We start from the raw sequence: 17,838 nt of genomic DNA, 5'->3' as shown, positions 1-17,838 counted from the left end.
GGGCATGAAGTCCCACTCTGCCCCTGACTAGCAGTGTGGCTTGGGCAAGGTACTTCACCTCTTTATGCTTCAGTTTTCTCATTTGTAAAATAAAGATAATTGGCATATCAGGAGGTATGCACAGATACAGCCTCTGTTCTCACTGTTGGAAAGTCTGTCCTAATTGTCCAGGGCTCATGCCCTACTGGTTGTTAAACATTTTAAAGAACACTCATAGGAATAATAATCCTATCAATCTCATAAATGATCTGGGAATTAAATGGGTTAACATACATAAAGCACTTCATACAAAGGCTGATACTTGTTACATGTTCTTTGAATATTATATACTACTAATTGACTAAATGTTTCATTAAAGAAGTAGTTGCCAAATACCGTGTACATTTTATAAATTCCAGTATCTGGATCACAAATCAAGACTCCTTTAAGAACTTTTTAAATCACTGAATTATAGAGTTGCAACCATGTGACACACTTATAGGAAATGTACAAAAATAAAGTGGTAATCACTAAGGGTGGTGGATGGATTCTTCCCTTTTTATTTTCCAAAGTTTATGCAATGTTATTATAAAATATAATTCTCTCATAAATTCATTTCTCTTTATATAACTGAAAACAAACTTTAAATTTGTACTTTGTACTTTACTAATAGCCAATAGAAACTGATTTTAAAATATTTTATATACTACTTAGCATGACTGTACAAAATAAATATTTGTATACAAATGGTGAGCTTCGCAAATAGAAGTGGTTTCCAAGGATAAATTGATTATATTTCAGAGACTTTTGTCCATAGTAATATCATTATATTACTGCTCTGTTGATTAATGTGCAACATTTGCTTTCAAAATACATCAATTATCTCTTACCCAGGACACATAACCATGTACAAAGCCCACCTGTTTACTTATCAATGGTCTACCTTAGTAGTTCTCAAAGTATGGCACCCGGGCCAGAAACATCAGCGTCACCTGGGAACTTGTTAGAACTGCACATTGTTAGGTCCACCCCAGACCTTTTGAATCAGAAACACTGGAGATGGAGCCCAGTGACATGTGTTTTAACAGGACTCCAGGTGATTCTAATGCGTGCTCAAGTTTGAGAACCACTGGTATATTTCAACTTCTTTTTACTTTCTTCTTCTCCTCCTGCCCTCATTTTTTTCCCCCCTTTCTCTTGATTTTCCATTCTTATGTCAGGTTTACCAACCTTAATGAAGAAGATGAATTTTGGACCAATATCTTCAAAATTGTTCACAATAGAAGGAATATTCCCATCCGAGGAGACTTCATAAAAATTTATGTTGGTAGATCTGTTGGATGATGTTTGTAAAGCCGAATATTTTAGTTATGCTATTGTTCTTGAAGTTTAATATTTCTTTTATCTAAATATCTTCTAGCTTATTTTACAAGTGAAAGAGTTTACATTTAGGTACAAAACATTAAATGAAAACAAATGCTTATTATGGACTTATGATCCAGTTATACATTTCTAAGGCTAAAACAAGTTCCTTTCAAAACATACCCCTTAATGATCACTCTGCTGAGATTCTTTGTGTTATATGTGTATCAGTTGTAAAGTTTCTAAAATAAGTACAAATGTATTAAGAATTTGTAGTGAAACTCTTCTCAAGATATTATATCTTGACAGGTATGTCAAGATATATTGACAGGTGTGTTAATATAGTGGACACTTGGTCCTTACTGATTGGATGAATGGATTTGTAAGGCAGAGGATTTTCCACATGATAAGATATCGGGCATTAGCTCCTACACTACTCATCACTGGATGCCTGTGAAACGGGGTATACATTTTATTTATTATTCCTTCTCCCTATTCTTCCCTAGTTCCAAACCAGCTCTGACACTTTGGTCTGAATTGGGGTTGGTCAGTCTGTTTCCACCACTGACCATACAGACCATCTCTAAGGTGGCTGACCCAGGAGTTTTATTAGACTAGGCCTAGAGGCACTGGCCTAATTGGACTTCTTTGCTTGGGGCTGCTGAGTAGGGTTTGCAAGGGAAGTGATGACCAGGCCAGAGGGAACCCCATAGGACCACTCAGACTGGAAGGTAACTGAATACCATTCCCTCTCTTCACTCATTGCTGGGAATCTGAGGATGGATTTCAACTAGGGTAGCTTCATTGAGGGGTGGAGGGTATATAGCAGGGATGGGAGTCTGAGAAGCAATATTTATTTCCAACAGACAATTTATCCTAACTACAGGATGTTGATTCTATTTCCTAAAAAAAAAAATTGGACTGGATATTTTCTGAGATAGAGTTGTTTGGTTTCTTTACTGAAAATCTTGCCTTTTTCTTTTTTTATGCCTTAGAATTTTTTCCCAAATTCTCAAAAGGAAAATATGCCATAGGGACTTAAATAGATGTAGTATTTGTCAAGGTTATGTCTATGAGAGGAAACAATGATTTGTCAGCCTTACATGGAAAATGGGAAAACAGGCTAGGATTTAAAACAGAAAGCCTGACCCCAATAAAAATTAATTACAATAAAAGAAAATAGAAAGTCTGGCTGTACGTCCGTGAATTATTCCCTTTGCCTTCCAGAAGATCTTTGTGCGAGCCCCTAAGTATGGCCAGTTTTTAAATTGATTAATATGCTCTGTTTTTGCATTTTAAAGAGATCCAGTATTTTTCCATGTTACTTAAGTGTTCCTTCAGTTACTTAAGTATTGATCAATATATTTATATTAGCAGTTAGCTATACTCAGGCGGATCTTGTTTTAGAAGTAATTCTGTCATCTATTTCCATCCATCATATTTGCACAAAATAATTACACATTTATACAGTATCAAAGTGATTCCTAAGGGATATACTCAATAATTGGGTAGGACTTTTTTTTCAAAAAAAGTAAACTCTGTGTGTGTGTGTGTGTGTGTGTGTGTGTGTGTGTGTGTGTGTGTGTGTGTGTGTGTATGATGCATATATCCTGGTAGATAAATAAACCCTGTATCTGGAAGGTATTCTGAAAACAGTCAAGTTAGTCATCTACAAAATGACCAGAGGAGATGCGGAGGGATGATTTCACTTTTCGTTGTGTACGTTTCTGTAATGTTTGGATTTTCTATCCATGTACATTTAATATGTTTTTTTTACAAAAGACATTAAGAGAAATTATCTGAGAGGTGGGATTAGGAGCCACTTTAGCTTTATTCTTTATAATTCTCCATACTTTTTTTAACTGCATGATATACTTAAAAGAATATGAGAATGTCTGAGAATCCAATTTACCATCACAAAAAATACATAGCTAAGATGTTAGTAAAAGTGAAGTCCCACCTCAGTATTGTATTTATTTCATCTTAAAATATCTGAAAAAATTGGCCATGGTGGGAGAATGGAATTAGAAAAAGGCTCTATTAACAAAAAGCATTTAGGATGAGAAAGAAGCATTAAAGGTAGGAAGAAAAAAAATCAGGTAATGTGGTGCTATCAATCTCTTTGGCTGCATCTGTTTTCAATTACTTATTTTAGCAGCTGAGGGCCCTTTGAAATCTGCAGTTACTGAATAATTTTTCAGGGATGGATGACTTGGGCTATACTTTGTTTCTGCTTTTGCTGTTTGCAACTCACTCGATAAGGAAGCATTCTTTTCATCTTTGCTCATGTGTCTCTAGCTCTAGACATAATGACATTTTTTCCTTTTTGTTTTTACTCAGGGATCTGTTGGATGATCTACATATTCCATGCTGTAGGGGCTGGAGTGATGTTAGAGAAATCTGCAGTCACTGGACACTTTGAAGTGTGGCTCCTTGGGGATACGCTGCTGCGTGTTTTCCAGGGGTCACTGATCTGTGCTGTGAAGCTGCCTTAGTGTTTCAGCAGGTAGAGAACTCTGGTTCCCAGGCTCGGAAATGGGTGTCCCTTGCAGCCTGTGTACCTGCATAGCTGTGCCCCAATGTGTCTGTGCCCATGAACCCACTTCCCTTCTTGAAGGTGATCCCATTAGCACCTGTGGTGTCTATACGTTATTCACCTCTCAAGACACATGTCTCTGAACAATTCAAGATAACTGGTATCAACTAGTACCATTTTGAAAAATGCCTCATTTTCTCCTGGTTGGAAGAAACCCCTAATCTGCTATGTCAGGAATTTTCCAACCAGAAACTAATTTTCTGTAACTAGATTCAGTATTTGTATTTGGGGCTTCAACGTCCAGGAGTGGGGACATTGCTTGAGATCTCACGTGGACAGTAGGACACAGGCGTGGAGAAGGAAGTGGTGGCGGCTCCTCGGGGCCCTGCGAGTTCTGCTTTGACAGCTTGTCCGAGGGCCTGCGGGGGAGTTTCCCTTGGCATGTGACAGAGGATTATTCCTTTGTCTTTCTGGTGTTGCTCTTAGTCAGTAAACCTAAAGAGTCCCTCAAGATTCCCCTAGGCACCAGTTTGTCCCTGGACTTCTGTTTTAGTTGACAAGGAGGAAATATTTTAATTCAAATTCCCCAGTTAAGAATGAGCATATAGAGGACTTGTTCAGTCATGAACCAAATATGTTAAGAGCCAGAGTGATGTCCATGGTCACAGGCTGCCCACTGTTTGACCTACCTTGTTATGTGAATTTCGGCATCATACAGCAGAGAGAGTTTGAAGTTGACTGAATTATCTGCCTTGTTTTCCTCGTAGCTTTCACTGTTGAAAGGAACATGAGGAAATTACTGAAAGAGAAATATTAGAAAAGCCTCCCATCATTAATTCATGACTTCATCATGTTTTACCTTAAGGCTTGGAAACTGACAGAGGCCTGATTCTGAAGGTTTTGAAGATTGAAGTCGAAGTTAATAGTGAAAGTCACCTATACACAAAATGAAAATTCATCAGTCTATGACGCTTTGTGCTCCGGGACCAACATGAAAAAAAAGTGGCCCATAAAAGTAAACTCACTCCCATTTGATTCTGAATTTTATAAACCCTAAGCTTTATAATTTGTAGAATAGCTATGTATTTGTCCACCTTGCCTCACCTTCAGAATAGAACTGAATTCACCTGACATATATATACAACACATCACAGGCACTTACACTTATCTGAATTTGAAGGCTTTGTGCTGATGTAAAATTTGCTTACCAGGGGTTAAAAATGATATCCATGACTCTGTAAAGCACTTTGACCAGTGTTGGTCAACGTGTTCAGAAATACAGAACTTTCTATATCGTATGTGCCTTTGGGAATGAACTGCACAGGGGAAAATCCCACTTTTATTAATATCTTAAAGAAAACATGCAGATATTTAAAAACTTGCTCTAAATATGCAGGCAACATTGATAGTCAAAAGGATAAAGAAGATGTGGTATATATATACAATGGAATATTACTCAGCCATAAAAAGAAACGAAATTGGGTCATTTGAAGAGATGTGAATGGACACAGAGACTGTCATACAGAGTGAAGTAAGTCAGAAAGAAAAACAAATATCGTATATTAACGCATATATGTGGAACCTAGAAAAATGGTACAGATGAACCGGTTTGCAGGGCAGAAATTGAGACACAGATGTAGAGAACAAACGTATGGACATCAAGGCGGGGAAAGCAGTGGGGCAGTGGTGGTGGTGGGATGAATTGGGAGATTGGGATGAACATATATATACTGATGTGTATAAAACGGGTAACTAATAAGAACCTGCTGTATAAAAAATATAAATTAAAAAAAAAACATGAAGGCAGTTATTTTGTGGTGCCTATCAAATGACGATACCTAATAAAGGTGGTTCATTGGTTAACACTGGTGGCAAGGAGGGGCCAGCATGGATTTAAAGATAAAATGCAAGGTGTACCTGTTGTTCCCTTTTTAAAGCAGGGTAGCCCACATTGCAGGTAACAGACTTCTGAGATGAAGCAATCTGGCATGTCACTTCTGTCCCATCAACCTGAATGAGACCAAGGAAACAATGACGAATTAGTATGCAAAGTATGTGTGCGTGCACACACATACATGCTGAAGGATGTATAAACCACCTGGAAATTCCAGCAGAAAGGTTGGTTCACACCAAGACTTGAAAATTTTACATGAATTGTCCAAGTAGGCTCAGCGGCCATGGCTCACGGGCCCAGCCACCCCACGGCATGTGGGATCTTCCCGGACCGGGGCACGAACCCATGTCCCCTGCATCGGCAGGCGGACTCTCAACCACTGCGCCACCAGGGAAGCCCCTAACATACTATTTTTTATTGCTAAGCAGGACACCCAACAAGACAAAGGAGAGGTCAAATACTGGAATTTTACCCAGAAATAAATATTTCTTGTATTTTAGAAGCACAAAATAACTTTAATCCACTATTTAGAAATGCTGTCTTTAATGCATACTTTTCTCTCAGTATATTTTCAAAGTTGTAGTTTCAAGAGAAAGACAAATACAGTTTTTGTTTATACCTTAAATCATTTAAAGAATCATTTTAGTTTTCCTCAGGACTTTTTCTCTTTAAAATAAGTTGTCATTTGGCACAAGAAATTTAAACACTGAAGTCAGAATAGGTTTAGAACACTAAATCTATTAAGTTCACATTGACTTTAAACTGGATGAAACTGTTTTTTAATCCTTTCATCAAATAGTGAATTTGGAAAATCTCAGCTTTTTCCTTCTCTCCTTTTCACTGCTTGGTGGCAGAGGAGGGACCAGAGGGACATTCATGGGCAAGTGTGTTCCTGCTATAGCGATCAAGTCAACATGATTAACTGATCTCATTGGAATGCGGCATCTTGGCAGCAGCAAGACCTGTGGTTACTAAGCTCTGGCTGAGCTGTGGGACTCTAATTTCTCAGAGCAAGTGCAGCTCCCAGCATCTGTGCGGCACCAAGGAAGCCTCATCACACAGATGGCTTGAGGAGAGTTTATGGTAGAGTCTGGCTACTACTGCCAAGTGTCAGGGCAAAGGAAAGCTGACCCAAGCTGTGAAGCAGAATTGGTCTAGATACACAGCCAGGATATGTTCCCAAGTGGTTTAACTAGTTGGGAGCCACAAGTCAGGACTGATCATGCTCAGGGTTAAGGTGTTTCTTCAGAAAATACAGAGGACATGGAGATTTGAGTATAAGGGAGACGGTAATTGACAACAAGTAGGAAACAGATCAGTTAACACAGGGTGCTTTCACATACCGGCATGGACCAGGAAGCAAAAAACAGATTTTCTGAAAAATCAACAACAATCCCACTGTTGTATGCACTTTCCTTTTTATTTTTCAGTGTTACTGAAAACGTTAACCTTTTATTTTGGTTGCTGACAATGAAGGGCTGTTGTCTGTTAAAAGTAAAAAGGAGAAAAAGAAAGTCATTACAGTTTTTTTTTTAAAAAGCTAGTATTCAAATACTTTACTCATTAAAAAAAACTCTTTAGATTTACTATTTAGAAGACTGAGAAAATTGCTTAATAATAAATTATCTTCATAGTAAAATAATATTGACAATGAATGACTAAATGCTACTGGATTTTCTTTTTTGTTGCTTTTAATTACATTGCAGAAAAAAGCACCATCCAAATACAAGTGGTTTTATATTTCTTAGTGTTTTACTTCTATATGGATGAGAGAAATTGAAATTTATGTTTTTATTTAATTTTTTTATTGACGTATAGTTGATTTACAATATTATATTAGTTTCAGGTGTACAACATAGCAATTCAATCTTTTCAGAGATTATACTCCATTTAAAGTTATTACAAAATAATGGCTATATCTTGCTGTGCCGTACAATATATGCTTATTACTTATCTATTTTATACATGGTAGTTTGTATCGCTTAATCCCCTACCTCTGTCTTTCCCCTTCCTCCTTCCCTCTGCCCACTGGTAACCACTAGTTTATTATTTTTAACTGTGAGTCTATTTCTGTCTTGCTATATACGTTTGTTTTATTTTTTAGATTCTCTATATAAGTTAGAACATAAAGTATTTGTCTTTCTCTGACTTATTTCATGAAGCATAATATGCTCTAGGTCCACCTGTGTTTATTGCAAGAGGCAGAACTTTATCCTTTTTATGGCTGAGTAATATTCCACGGGCCCAGCTGCTCCACGGTATGTGGGATCCTCCTGGACCGGGGCATGAACCCGTGTCCCCTGCATTGGCAGGCGGACTCTCAACCACTGCGCCACCAGGGAAGCCCCAGTTGTTTGGTTTTTTGAGTTGTATGAGTTGTTTATATAGATTGGATATTAACCCCTTATTGGTCATATCATTTACAAATATTTTCTCCCATTCAGTGGGTTGTCTTTTTGTTTTGTCAGTGGTTTCCTTTGCTGTGCATAAGCCCTTAAATTTAATTAGATCCCATTTATTTATTTTTGCTTTTATTTCTTTTGTCTTAGGAGACAGAGACAGAAAAAATACTGCTACAATTTATGTCAAAGAGTGTTCTGCCTATGTACTCTTCTAGGAGTTTTATGGTTTCAGGTTCTTACTCCATTTTGTGTTTATTTTTGTATATGATATGAGAAAATGTTCTAATTTTATTCTTTTGCATGTAGCTGTCCAGCCTTCTCAGCACCACTTATTGAAGGGATTGTCTTTTCTCCATTGTATATTCTTGCCTGTGTCATAGACTAATTGATCATAAATACATGGGTTTATTTCAGGACTCTCTATTATGTTCCAATGATCTATATATGTGTTTTTGTGCCGGTACCATGCTCTTTTAATTACTGTAGCTTTGTAGCATAGTCTGAAGACACTTCTAACTTTGTTTTTTTCCTCAAGATTGCTTTGACAATTTGGGGTCTTCTGTGGTTCCATATAAATTTTAGAATTATTTGTTCTAGTTCTGTGAAAAATGTCATGGGCATTTTGATAGAGATTGCATTAAATCTGTAGTTTGCTTCGGGCAGTATGGACATTTTAACAAAATTAATTCTTCCAGTCCAAGAGCACAGGATATCTTTCCATTTCTTTGGATCATTTTCAGATTCCTTCATCAATGTTTTATAGTTTTCAGAGTATAGGTCTTTCACCTCTTTGGTTAAGTTTATTCCTAGATACTTTGAAATTTAGATTTTAAAGGTTTTTAAGAGCTATAGATGTTTCTTTTATAGAAAAAAATCTCTATAAACATTCACCCAAATGAAGTAATCTATTGTGTCTTTTATTTCTACAGTTTTCACTGAACTTTAAAGGAAAACTTACTGAGCTGCTGGCAGCTGTTGAACATCTAGAACTAGATCAGAGATGCAAACTCCATCATCACCACAATCTTTATAGAAAGGGATCTACAAAAAAGGAAAAATAATCCCAGAAATTTGCTCTTGAGTTAAGAATGCACATTGTGGAAGAACACGTATAGTATTATTCCATTTACATAAAGTTCAAAACTATGCAGAACTAAACAATGTTTTAGGAATATATACATGTTTAGCAACATCAGAAAGAAAAGCATTGATAAATGCAAAATTCAAGATGATGATTTGCTTTAGGGGAACAAGATAAAAGTGGATATGATGGGGTGGGGAGTGATACAGAGAATTTCAGAGGTATTGGTACCATTTTATTTTTTTTAAGTGGGTGGTGAGCACAAGGTGTTCACTTTATTGTTATTTATTTCTTCAACAAACATTTATTGAGCACCTGTGGTGGGCCAAATACTGCTCAAGGTGCTGGGAATAGAGCAGGGAACAAGGAAAACAAAAATCCCTGCCTTCATGGAAATTACATGCTGGTAAACTTTACATATAAGTAACTGTATTTCAATTAGAAAATTAACAACGTAAAGGCTATGTCCTAAGTATCCTTCAAACACTAAGGCAGTGACTGTGAAACTTTGTCAGCTAGTCTGAATTCCAAGAAAGGCAAACCACACTTACACTGAAGACCTTGACTGTCTCAGAGTAGGCTTCAAGGGCAGGGTTAGTGCCAGGGTTTTCCAGACTGATGTTCACACACAGATCCAGAGAGCTGACAACATCAGAGGGCTCCTAAACACACACATGCACAGAGTCAGTTGATTAGGGCACGGCAGCTTCAAAACAAGAAAACAATCACAAATGTGTTCATGATTAAGGACACAGTCTACTCTCAATCATGCAGAATAGCTCTGTTTTGAATTTTCAAGGGTCTTGCTTCTTCACTTCTGTTCTAAGTCTGCTCTTAGCCTCTCCACTTCTAAGAGACTTAAAAACCTGGGCTCAGTCAAATTTGAAGCAATAATTCTTAGTTAAGCTCATCAGTAATCTCATTATTTATACACAAGTAATTGTCAATATTTAGATGAGATGTCCAGTTTTAAATGCTCAGAAGACCCCTCAGTCATTACCAAGCTCTGGGGCTGCTGGCCATGTTCTTCCAATTCCTATTGCCAAGACTTATGGAGTCCTTAGGTGTCCTGACCAAATCTCTGGAAGAGAATATTAGGACCTACAAGGGAAAGAAGTGCCCAGGGTTGGCTGTCAGGAATGGACAAGGGGACTCCCTTCCTTAGAACCTAACTTTAGTCTACAAAACCAGATAAAGTGTTTCCCACACTTCAAACCAAGCTCCCCAACTTCTGGCCTAGCTGACTGTTAGTGGCTGAACTGCTCTTTGCACATAGAAGATGATGCACGTATCACTCTACAGACATTAAAACCAACACTGTCCAGCTACAAGTATGACATTTCCTCTTTGTCTTTAGTAAAAACAGTGGAGGATTTGCAGTGTTCCAGGAGGCCTGGGCCGCTTCCGGTTTTTGAGGTTTCCTGTCTATTGAAAAATGAAAATAATGCTAAAACAGGGTTACAAATGCCATCTAGCATTCTTCTTCAAGAAAGAACAATGTCTGTACAATGGTAAGCACTAAAAATGAAGTCTGCATTTTCCTAGAAGTGGTGTCTTTATTATCTCTTAGTTCATTCACAGGCAGGACTTACTCCTATCTTGAGCCCTTTTGGAGGGGCCTGACCACTACGATGGCTTCCTGACTACAAGGAAATGTGTCCTCGGCTGGCTGCAGGGTTGGCACATAGGATGGACTTTGGTATTGATAGCAAATGTGGTGTGTTACGTGGAACACCTGTGGTCTTAGCTGACCACAATAACACACATCTCATAAAAACTTCACCAATATACATGTCAGAGAACAGGAGATATATCTATATACATACATACATACATACACCACAGCCTGGCTGTCTTCATTCCCCCACAATGGATTACACATTTAATTCGATCCACCACTTAGCACAAGGGTAAGAGAAAATGCAATCTGGCTTTTATTCCTTTAAAGAAGCTGTATAATTGGTACATTAACAACAACAAAAAAGTCCAGGCCTTCACAAAGAAGAAACCTTCAACTTGAATATAAATAACTCAACTGATTTTAGTCCATCCGACCATTAACTTTGTTTTTCCAACTCTTATACTTAGCATTTCTTGAGATGTTATCTCTGTACCATCCATCTACATCAGAAGTATTTGGGGATGTCCCTTAGACCTACGCATTCCTTGGGCCTTCAAACCCAAATTTCTGGTGGTGGGGTTCCAGAATATCCATTTTATAAAAGTTTCCTAGGGCTTCCCTGGTGGCGCAGTGGTTGAGAGTCTGCCTGCCGATGCAGGGGACACAGGTTCGTGCCCCGGTCCGGGAAGATCCCACATGCTGCGGAGCGGCTGGGCCTGTGAGCCATGGCCGCTGAGCCTGCGCGTCCAGAGCCTGTGCTCCGCAACGGGAGAGGCCACAACAGTGAGAGGCCCACGTACCGCAAAAAAAGAAAAAGTTTCCTGAGTAAATTACACTTTCAAATACCATTACATGGTTTCTAGGGGGAAATATTCATGTAATTTATAAAATAGATTTTCTTTTAGTTTTGTCCTGAGAAGCACTTTTCCTACTTGGGAGAGTTTCAAAATCCATGTGAACCGTAGTAATTATGGCATAAGATTATAGCCAATAATTTTTACCTTATAATCTACCATCCTTCACCTGTATCAATTTAATCCAATAATGGAAAGGACAATTAGAATTGTCCTTTTCAGTCGTTTAAAAGTAAATAAAATTTCTCCTCATATGAAAATGTCAAAATAAAATTTATTGTCAACTAAAAGTTCTTCCTGTTAAACATTTAAGAAAGCACTGTCCTTGATTTCTTTAAGAATCTTATTTTCAGCCCTTTTACTTGCAATCCCAAATAAAATTTAATGCAACTAACTTACACAATAATAGAATGTGACCGTATATACTAGTATAAAGGAAATACACTCCTGTTCATAGATAAGAAAAGCATTAACTAGAAGAACAAGCATTTATCTAACTCATAAGCTTCCATTTTAGGCTTTCGCCATTCATTAGTCTTTAAGAAGAAATGAGATGAAAGGGATGACTGAGGCCTCACCTGTATGTGGATGATGTACTCAGAGCAACTCTGTGCTTGATTTACTATCGTGGTCTTCTGCAAGCACCTTTCATTATTTTCTTTAAATAATCCCCTGGAGGTTACTCTGGGTGAATATTGGTCTGCATCAATTGTGATGTTATATACAATGGCTATAATAAAAGTCAAAGAAATGTTATTACAAATAAACTTCTAAGGAAAAAGCATCCCTGTTTTATCGTGTCTTACTGGGTAAAGTCTTTGACTTCAAGAAAACAAAAACCAGTCTTTCTATTGATGGCCTGTGAATCATGGATGGCCTATGATATTTGTAATTCTAGCTCTGGTATGATGTGTCAATACGTGACTGTGGATGCAAAGAAATGTGATTCAAAGAAACATGGCTTGATGCAGTGGAAGGAAAAGTAGATTTACCCCCAGGAAATCTACTGAATGAAGTTGGTCAAATTACTTCCTCAAATACCGGTTTCATTGTCCATAAAGTGGTGACATGAAAAGGAAAGGAACTGTTGAGTGCCTACAATTGAACACATTCTTATATGTTATCTTATACAAGTTTTACAATAAACCTGGAATGTAGATATTATTATCCTATTTTTCAGATTATGAGCAGAATATTATCCTATTTTTCAAAATAATTCACCTCAGTTCATACAGCTAGGGCATGGTCAGAAATAAAGTTTAGGTAATTTTGAAATCAGATCCCATGTTCCTGCTGTTTCTATGCAGTTTTGAGGATTCACTGTTATTTGAGGATGAAGTTAGATACTCTAAGGGGACATGTATAGTGCCTGGCATATTCTAGATGCTTACTTGGGGGAAGGTATGTAACACTGCAGTAACAAGTTTTGAATCAGACGGATGCTTTGAATCCTAATCCCACCATTTACAAGCTTTAGGCAATTTGCTTAACCTCTTGGAACCTCCATTTCCTCACCTATCAAACAGAGTTAATACTACTAACCTAGGGAAATGGAAATGAGAAATGTGATAAAAATTGATGTCAGTAGCCAATGTCCAAACTATCAGAACCTTCAATAAAGTCTGCTGGCTACATGTCCAAAACCGAGAGAGAAGATCTGATACTATTAATAGCATCAAATGCCTTATTTGGGAGTACTCTGTCTTATTACCTCCACTATTTTAAAGGTTGAATATACTTCCAAAAGCATTCTATGCGTTACCTTTCAAATATCTGTTAGAAGTGATGTATAATTTTTCTTGCTCCGATGACTTAATGAGGTTAACAAAGATAAAATACAAAGGAATCAAGAACTAAAAATAAATGGTGACAATAAAGCCAAGGACAAGTTATGCTGGGGAAGTGATTGTGGCTAGGACAAAGTTAGTAGGTGTGGTAATTATACTGTTTTATTTTTTTTCCAACAGCTTGGTAAAAATGATACATAGTCATATAGGCAATATAATAATCCTTTTAATGTTATTAGCTTTAAACTGGAGTGTCACCTGATGCAATAAATAATAGAAGCCGTATGCTTTATAAATTCACTTCTCAAAGTCACAGAGTTGGGATTCCTGTCTTACATAGTATTATTGCCAGGTAATTAAGTGACAAATGATCATGACTGTGTGGACCTAAGGCATTAAGAAGAAGGATTCAAAGGGAAAGATGCCCAGTAGCAGGAAACCCTAGACAGTAAGTGGAAGGGAATGAAATTCTCAAAGCAGAACGCCCTTTTTGAGTGTGTGGCAACAGAAGAGGTGAAGTACAGTCAAAAATTGGGAGGAAGGGCTTCCCTGGTGGCGCAGTGGTTGAGAGTGTCCGCCTGCCGATGCAGGGGACATGGGTTCGTGCCCCGGTCTGGGAAGATCCCACATGCCGCGGAGCGGCTGGGTCCGTGAGCCATGGCCGCTAAGCCTGCGCGTCCGGAGCCTGTGCTCCGCAACAGGAGAGGCCACAACAGTGAGAGGCCCTCGTACCGCAAAAACAAAAACAAAAACAAACAAAAAATTGGGAGGAAGATACATGAGACAAATCCATGCTTCAGGGCCAGGAGAGGTGACCTACCAGTCATTTCTGCCAACTAATAGATTTTCCAAATTAACCTTTTATATTTAATGTTTTATTCCCCCAGATTCATTGAAATATCATTGACACATAACATTGTGTAAGTTTAAGGTATACAACATAGCGATTTTATATATTGCAAAATAATTACCACAATAAAGTGAGTTAACATACCCATCACTTCAGTTACAATTTTTTTGTGTGTGGCGAGAACTTTTAAACTCTCTCAGCAACTTTCAAATATACAATACAGTATTGTTAATGAAAATCACCATGCTCTACGTTCCATCTAGCCACTTCATGTTTATACAGTAATGGTTTTTGACTCAACTATCACCGCTACTGAGATGGACGCGCTACAAGGCAGGTCTGTGAGATGTGCTACTCACAGTTGGGTCAGTGTTTGAACACCTGAAAGGAAAAATGCCAGATGAATATGAAAAGTAGGAAATATGGAAAGCGTGCCAAGATGTGAATCTAACTTTTTGTGTTCGTAAGCTACTTATTTCTTGGTATGAATCGTGACAAATAACCTACCTCTTATGTTTTTACCCTTTAAGCTAGTTTATTTGTTCACCACCTAATGAAATAGCTGTAGGAACTACGGGTTTCTAAATTTTAGAGCCAAAATCTGATGAAGGGGGATTAGGACCCACGAAACAGTAGCAAAGGAAAGAAGGTAGTGTTGGATCAAGTGCTAAATCAATGGCTACGTATTGAGGGAGCTGAGACAATTGGAGCAGGAGAGATGGAGGTGAGATGCAGTGGTTAGAAAGACGTCAGAGAACTTGTGGGACCTCAGCCAGGCCCTGGAAGATGACTGGACCCATCCAGGGAGAGAGAACAACAGCTTCTGCTGACATCTGCACACAGCCTTCCCTACTCTCTCCTGCTGACAGGACATGCTTCAGACTTTCACTCACTTCTTTGGATTATTTAGAAAATGTAAAACACTGGGCACAAATTATATATTGTTTTATACTTTCTCATTATTTCATGCTTATTAAATTTTTAAGAATAGGAATATTTGATCCTTGTACTGAACACACTCTATCGAGATCATGGCAAAGCCGACATACGGTGTACTCATTTAATACGGGCTTGAGCTCAGTGTTATCTGTGCGTGCCCATGGTTTTCAGTTAGGAAGGTGTGGGTAAGAGAGACTTAAAGGACAGATTGGGGGGCTTCCCTGGTGGCGCAGTGGCTGAGAGTCCGCCTGCCGATGCAGGGGACACGGATTCGTGCCCCAGTCTGGAAGGATCCCACATGCCGCGGAGCGGCTGGGCCCGTGAGCCATGGCCGCTGAGCCTGCGCGTCCGGAGCCTGTGCTCCGCAATGGGAGAGGCCACAACAGTGAGAGGCCCGCGTACCGCAAAAAAAAAAAAAAAAAAAAAGGACAGATTGGGAGAACCTATGATTATGTCATTGAAATTATGACCTTCAGCAGCAGAATGTTACGTTCTAGAGACGACGGACGGAGGTCTAAACAAACCTTCCACGCCGAATTAACCGTTCTCAGGCACCTCAAATATGTGGCAATTCAAATGTCTGCAAGACCCTTATTTCTTTCGGTTTCCAAATCCAAAGTATGGGTTATGTTCAGGACTAAAACTCTATAAGCAAACCTATCTGTTGTATAGATTATTTCAGGTTTACTCACCCACTTGATTGTTTTGCTTAGCAGGTCTAAACTTGGCGCTGAAACAGAGTTTAAGGTTTATCTCAGCGTTCTTGTTGAGCAAAGTGATTTTTTCTGGTGTGAATGAAGCAACTACAGATACATCAGCAATACTCTGTGACCTGAAAGACATAAATGTTAAAAAAGTTATTCTCAGGAAGTTACCCAGAAAAACCAGTCTTAGCACCTTATAGGAATGTGACCAAAAAACGGCATTAACCTAGCTTAACTGATCCCCTCAATAAATTGATTTGACTCCATGTGTCTTGACTTTTTAGAAGAATCAAATTCACCTTCAAAGAAAAAAGTCTGGCCACCATGGACTATCTAAAAAGGGAATGTCATAATATAGTAAGTATATAGCCTACCAAGCATGAGGCCAACCAAGGTGGCTACAGGGTGATGTTCACTGAAAGGTATGATTTCTTACAAAATTGTTTACAAATCAGCCATATAATTATGTGTAATCATACCTTGTATTATTTTAATGCTACTTTTAACTGATTTTATTCAGTAAATATATTTTCTTTTTTTCAAAGTCTTAAATATTATCCTTGAGTTTTATTTTTTCCACATGAAGGTTTCATTAAAATGATGCACTAAGGGGCTTCCCTGGTGGTCCGGTGGTTAAGAGTCCGTACTTCCACTGCAGGGGACATGGGTTCGATCCCTGGTTGGGGAACTAAGATCCCACATGCCGCGCACAGCACAGCCAAAAAAAAAACCAATGCTGCACTGAAAACAATGCATTTCATCCTTTAAAAGCACAAGTGAGATACTGTAAATAGCTTCATTGAACTCAATGTAATTTACTCAATAGGTAATTTTTTTTGCCTGTTCTTGATGTATTTGGACATTTAAAAAAGCACATTTTTCAGCAGACATGAATGGATAACTGAACTATATTTTCTTGGGGACTCTTGATCAAATTCTCTATTTCTTTTTGATTCCAGTCCTTCGCCAGCCCAATGTATTTATTTTTGTCCTTGACTCACATGAACCTTGAATCCCTTATTGTTCCCCACATGCTCTTCAACTCCTCCTGAGGTCAAGGAGAGGTCAGCTAAACCTAAATAATGGCTTCTTGTTTATGACCAATAATTGTAAAAGATACCTTTTAACCACATGAGAAGTTGCACTTTACTTGTGTGGTCTCAGTGTTCAGTATTTTTAGAGCATTCTCATGAGAATTCTTTTCTGCAAGCTGAGGTAAGGCTACTTGGAAGATAATAATCAGAAATATTCTGAATACCATTTCAAGACCTTTGTCTTTTCAATGTACTTTTTCTGCTCACTATATAGAGAAGAGAAACTTGATTCTAATGTTAAGCAAATATTTTTTTCCTCCCACCGGGAAAAACATATTCCTTCCTCTATGCAAACTATGACATATAAATGTCTTAGAGTCTTATATAACGCATGTGACATTTCAACAATACCGGCACAGCAATCTGCTCTACTTAGCAGCCCATTTGTTCGGTAGCTAATTTGTGTCTGCCTCTCACTGACTCACCAGAGCTGAATGACCTGTCCAAAGGCACCAACAGACACATCAGTGATGGAATCCCCATTTAAATCTCCATAGCCATCCAGGGATCTCCCAAAGTACTGGAGGTGGCTCCTAAAGGCTCCATCAGACCCCAAGATTTTCTAAAAGAGCAAGTTTGAGATGAAATTATAGTGCACGACGACTGAAACAGAAAAAAGGCAGCATCTACATTGCCCTGGTATGTTCTTTTTTTTAAAATTTTATACTTTAGACTACAAGAATAATCATACCTTTAAATTTTATTTATCTATTTACTTATTTTTAACATCTTTAT

The 17,838-nt window shown here is 38.1% G+C and overlaps 1 protein-coding gene across 1 annotated transcript in view; it reads right to left on the bottom strand.

The window, feature by feature from the left end:
* Nucleotides 1-17,838, bottom strand: part of ITGA2 (integrin subunit alpha 2) — a 104,675-nt gene that overhangs the window by 14,666 nt on the left and 72,171 nt on the right. The window contains exons 15-24 of the mRNA XM_024740322.1: nucleotides 17,529-17,665; nucleotides 15,998-16,137; nucleotides 12,308-12,459; nucleotides 9,806-9,916; nucleotides 9,132-9,214; nucleotides 7,115-7,256; nucleotides 5,795-5,887; nucleotides 4,737-4,813; nucleotides 4,567-4,650; nucleotides 1,210-1,312 (exon numbers count right to left, since the gene is read on the bottom strand). Of these exons, the coding sequence (XP_024596090.1) occupies nucleotides 1,210-1,312; nucleotides 4,567-4,650; nucleotides 4,737-4,813; nucleotides 5,795-5,887; nucleotides 7,115-7,256; nucleotides 9,132-9,214; nucleotides 9,806-9,916; nucleotides 12,308-12,459; nucleotides 15,998-16,137; nucleotides 17,529-17,665 (1,122 nt within the window). The remainder of the gene's footprint in view (nucleotides 1-1,209; nucleotides 1,313-4,566; nucleotides 4,651-4,736; nucleotides 4,814-5,794; nucleotides 5,888-7,114; nucleotides 7,257-9,131; nucleotides 9,215-9,805; nucleotides 9,917-12,307; nucleotides 12,460-15,997; nucleotides 16,138-17,528; nucleotides 17,666-17,838) is intronic.

The sequence above is a fragment of the Neophocaena asiaeorientalis genome, unplaced genomic scaffold (assembly GCF_003031525.2).
Source record: "Neophocaena asiaeorientalis asiaeorientalis breed wild unplaced genomic scaffold, Neophocaena_asiaeorientalis_V1.1 scaffold57, whole genome shotgun sequence".
In the NCBI taxonomy this organism is placed as follows: Eukaryota; Metazoa; Chordata; class Mammalia; order Artiodactyla; family Phocoenidae; genus Neophocaena; species Neophocaena asiaeorientalis.
This window is presented reverse-complemented; position numbering and strand designations above follow the sequence as displayed.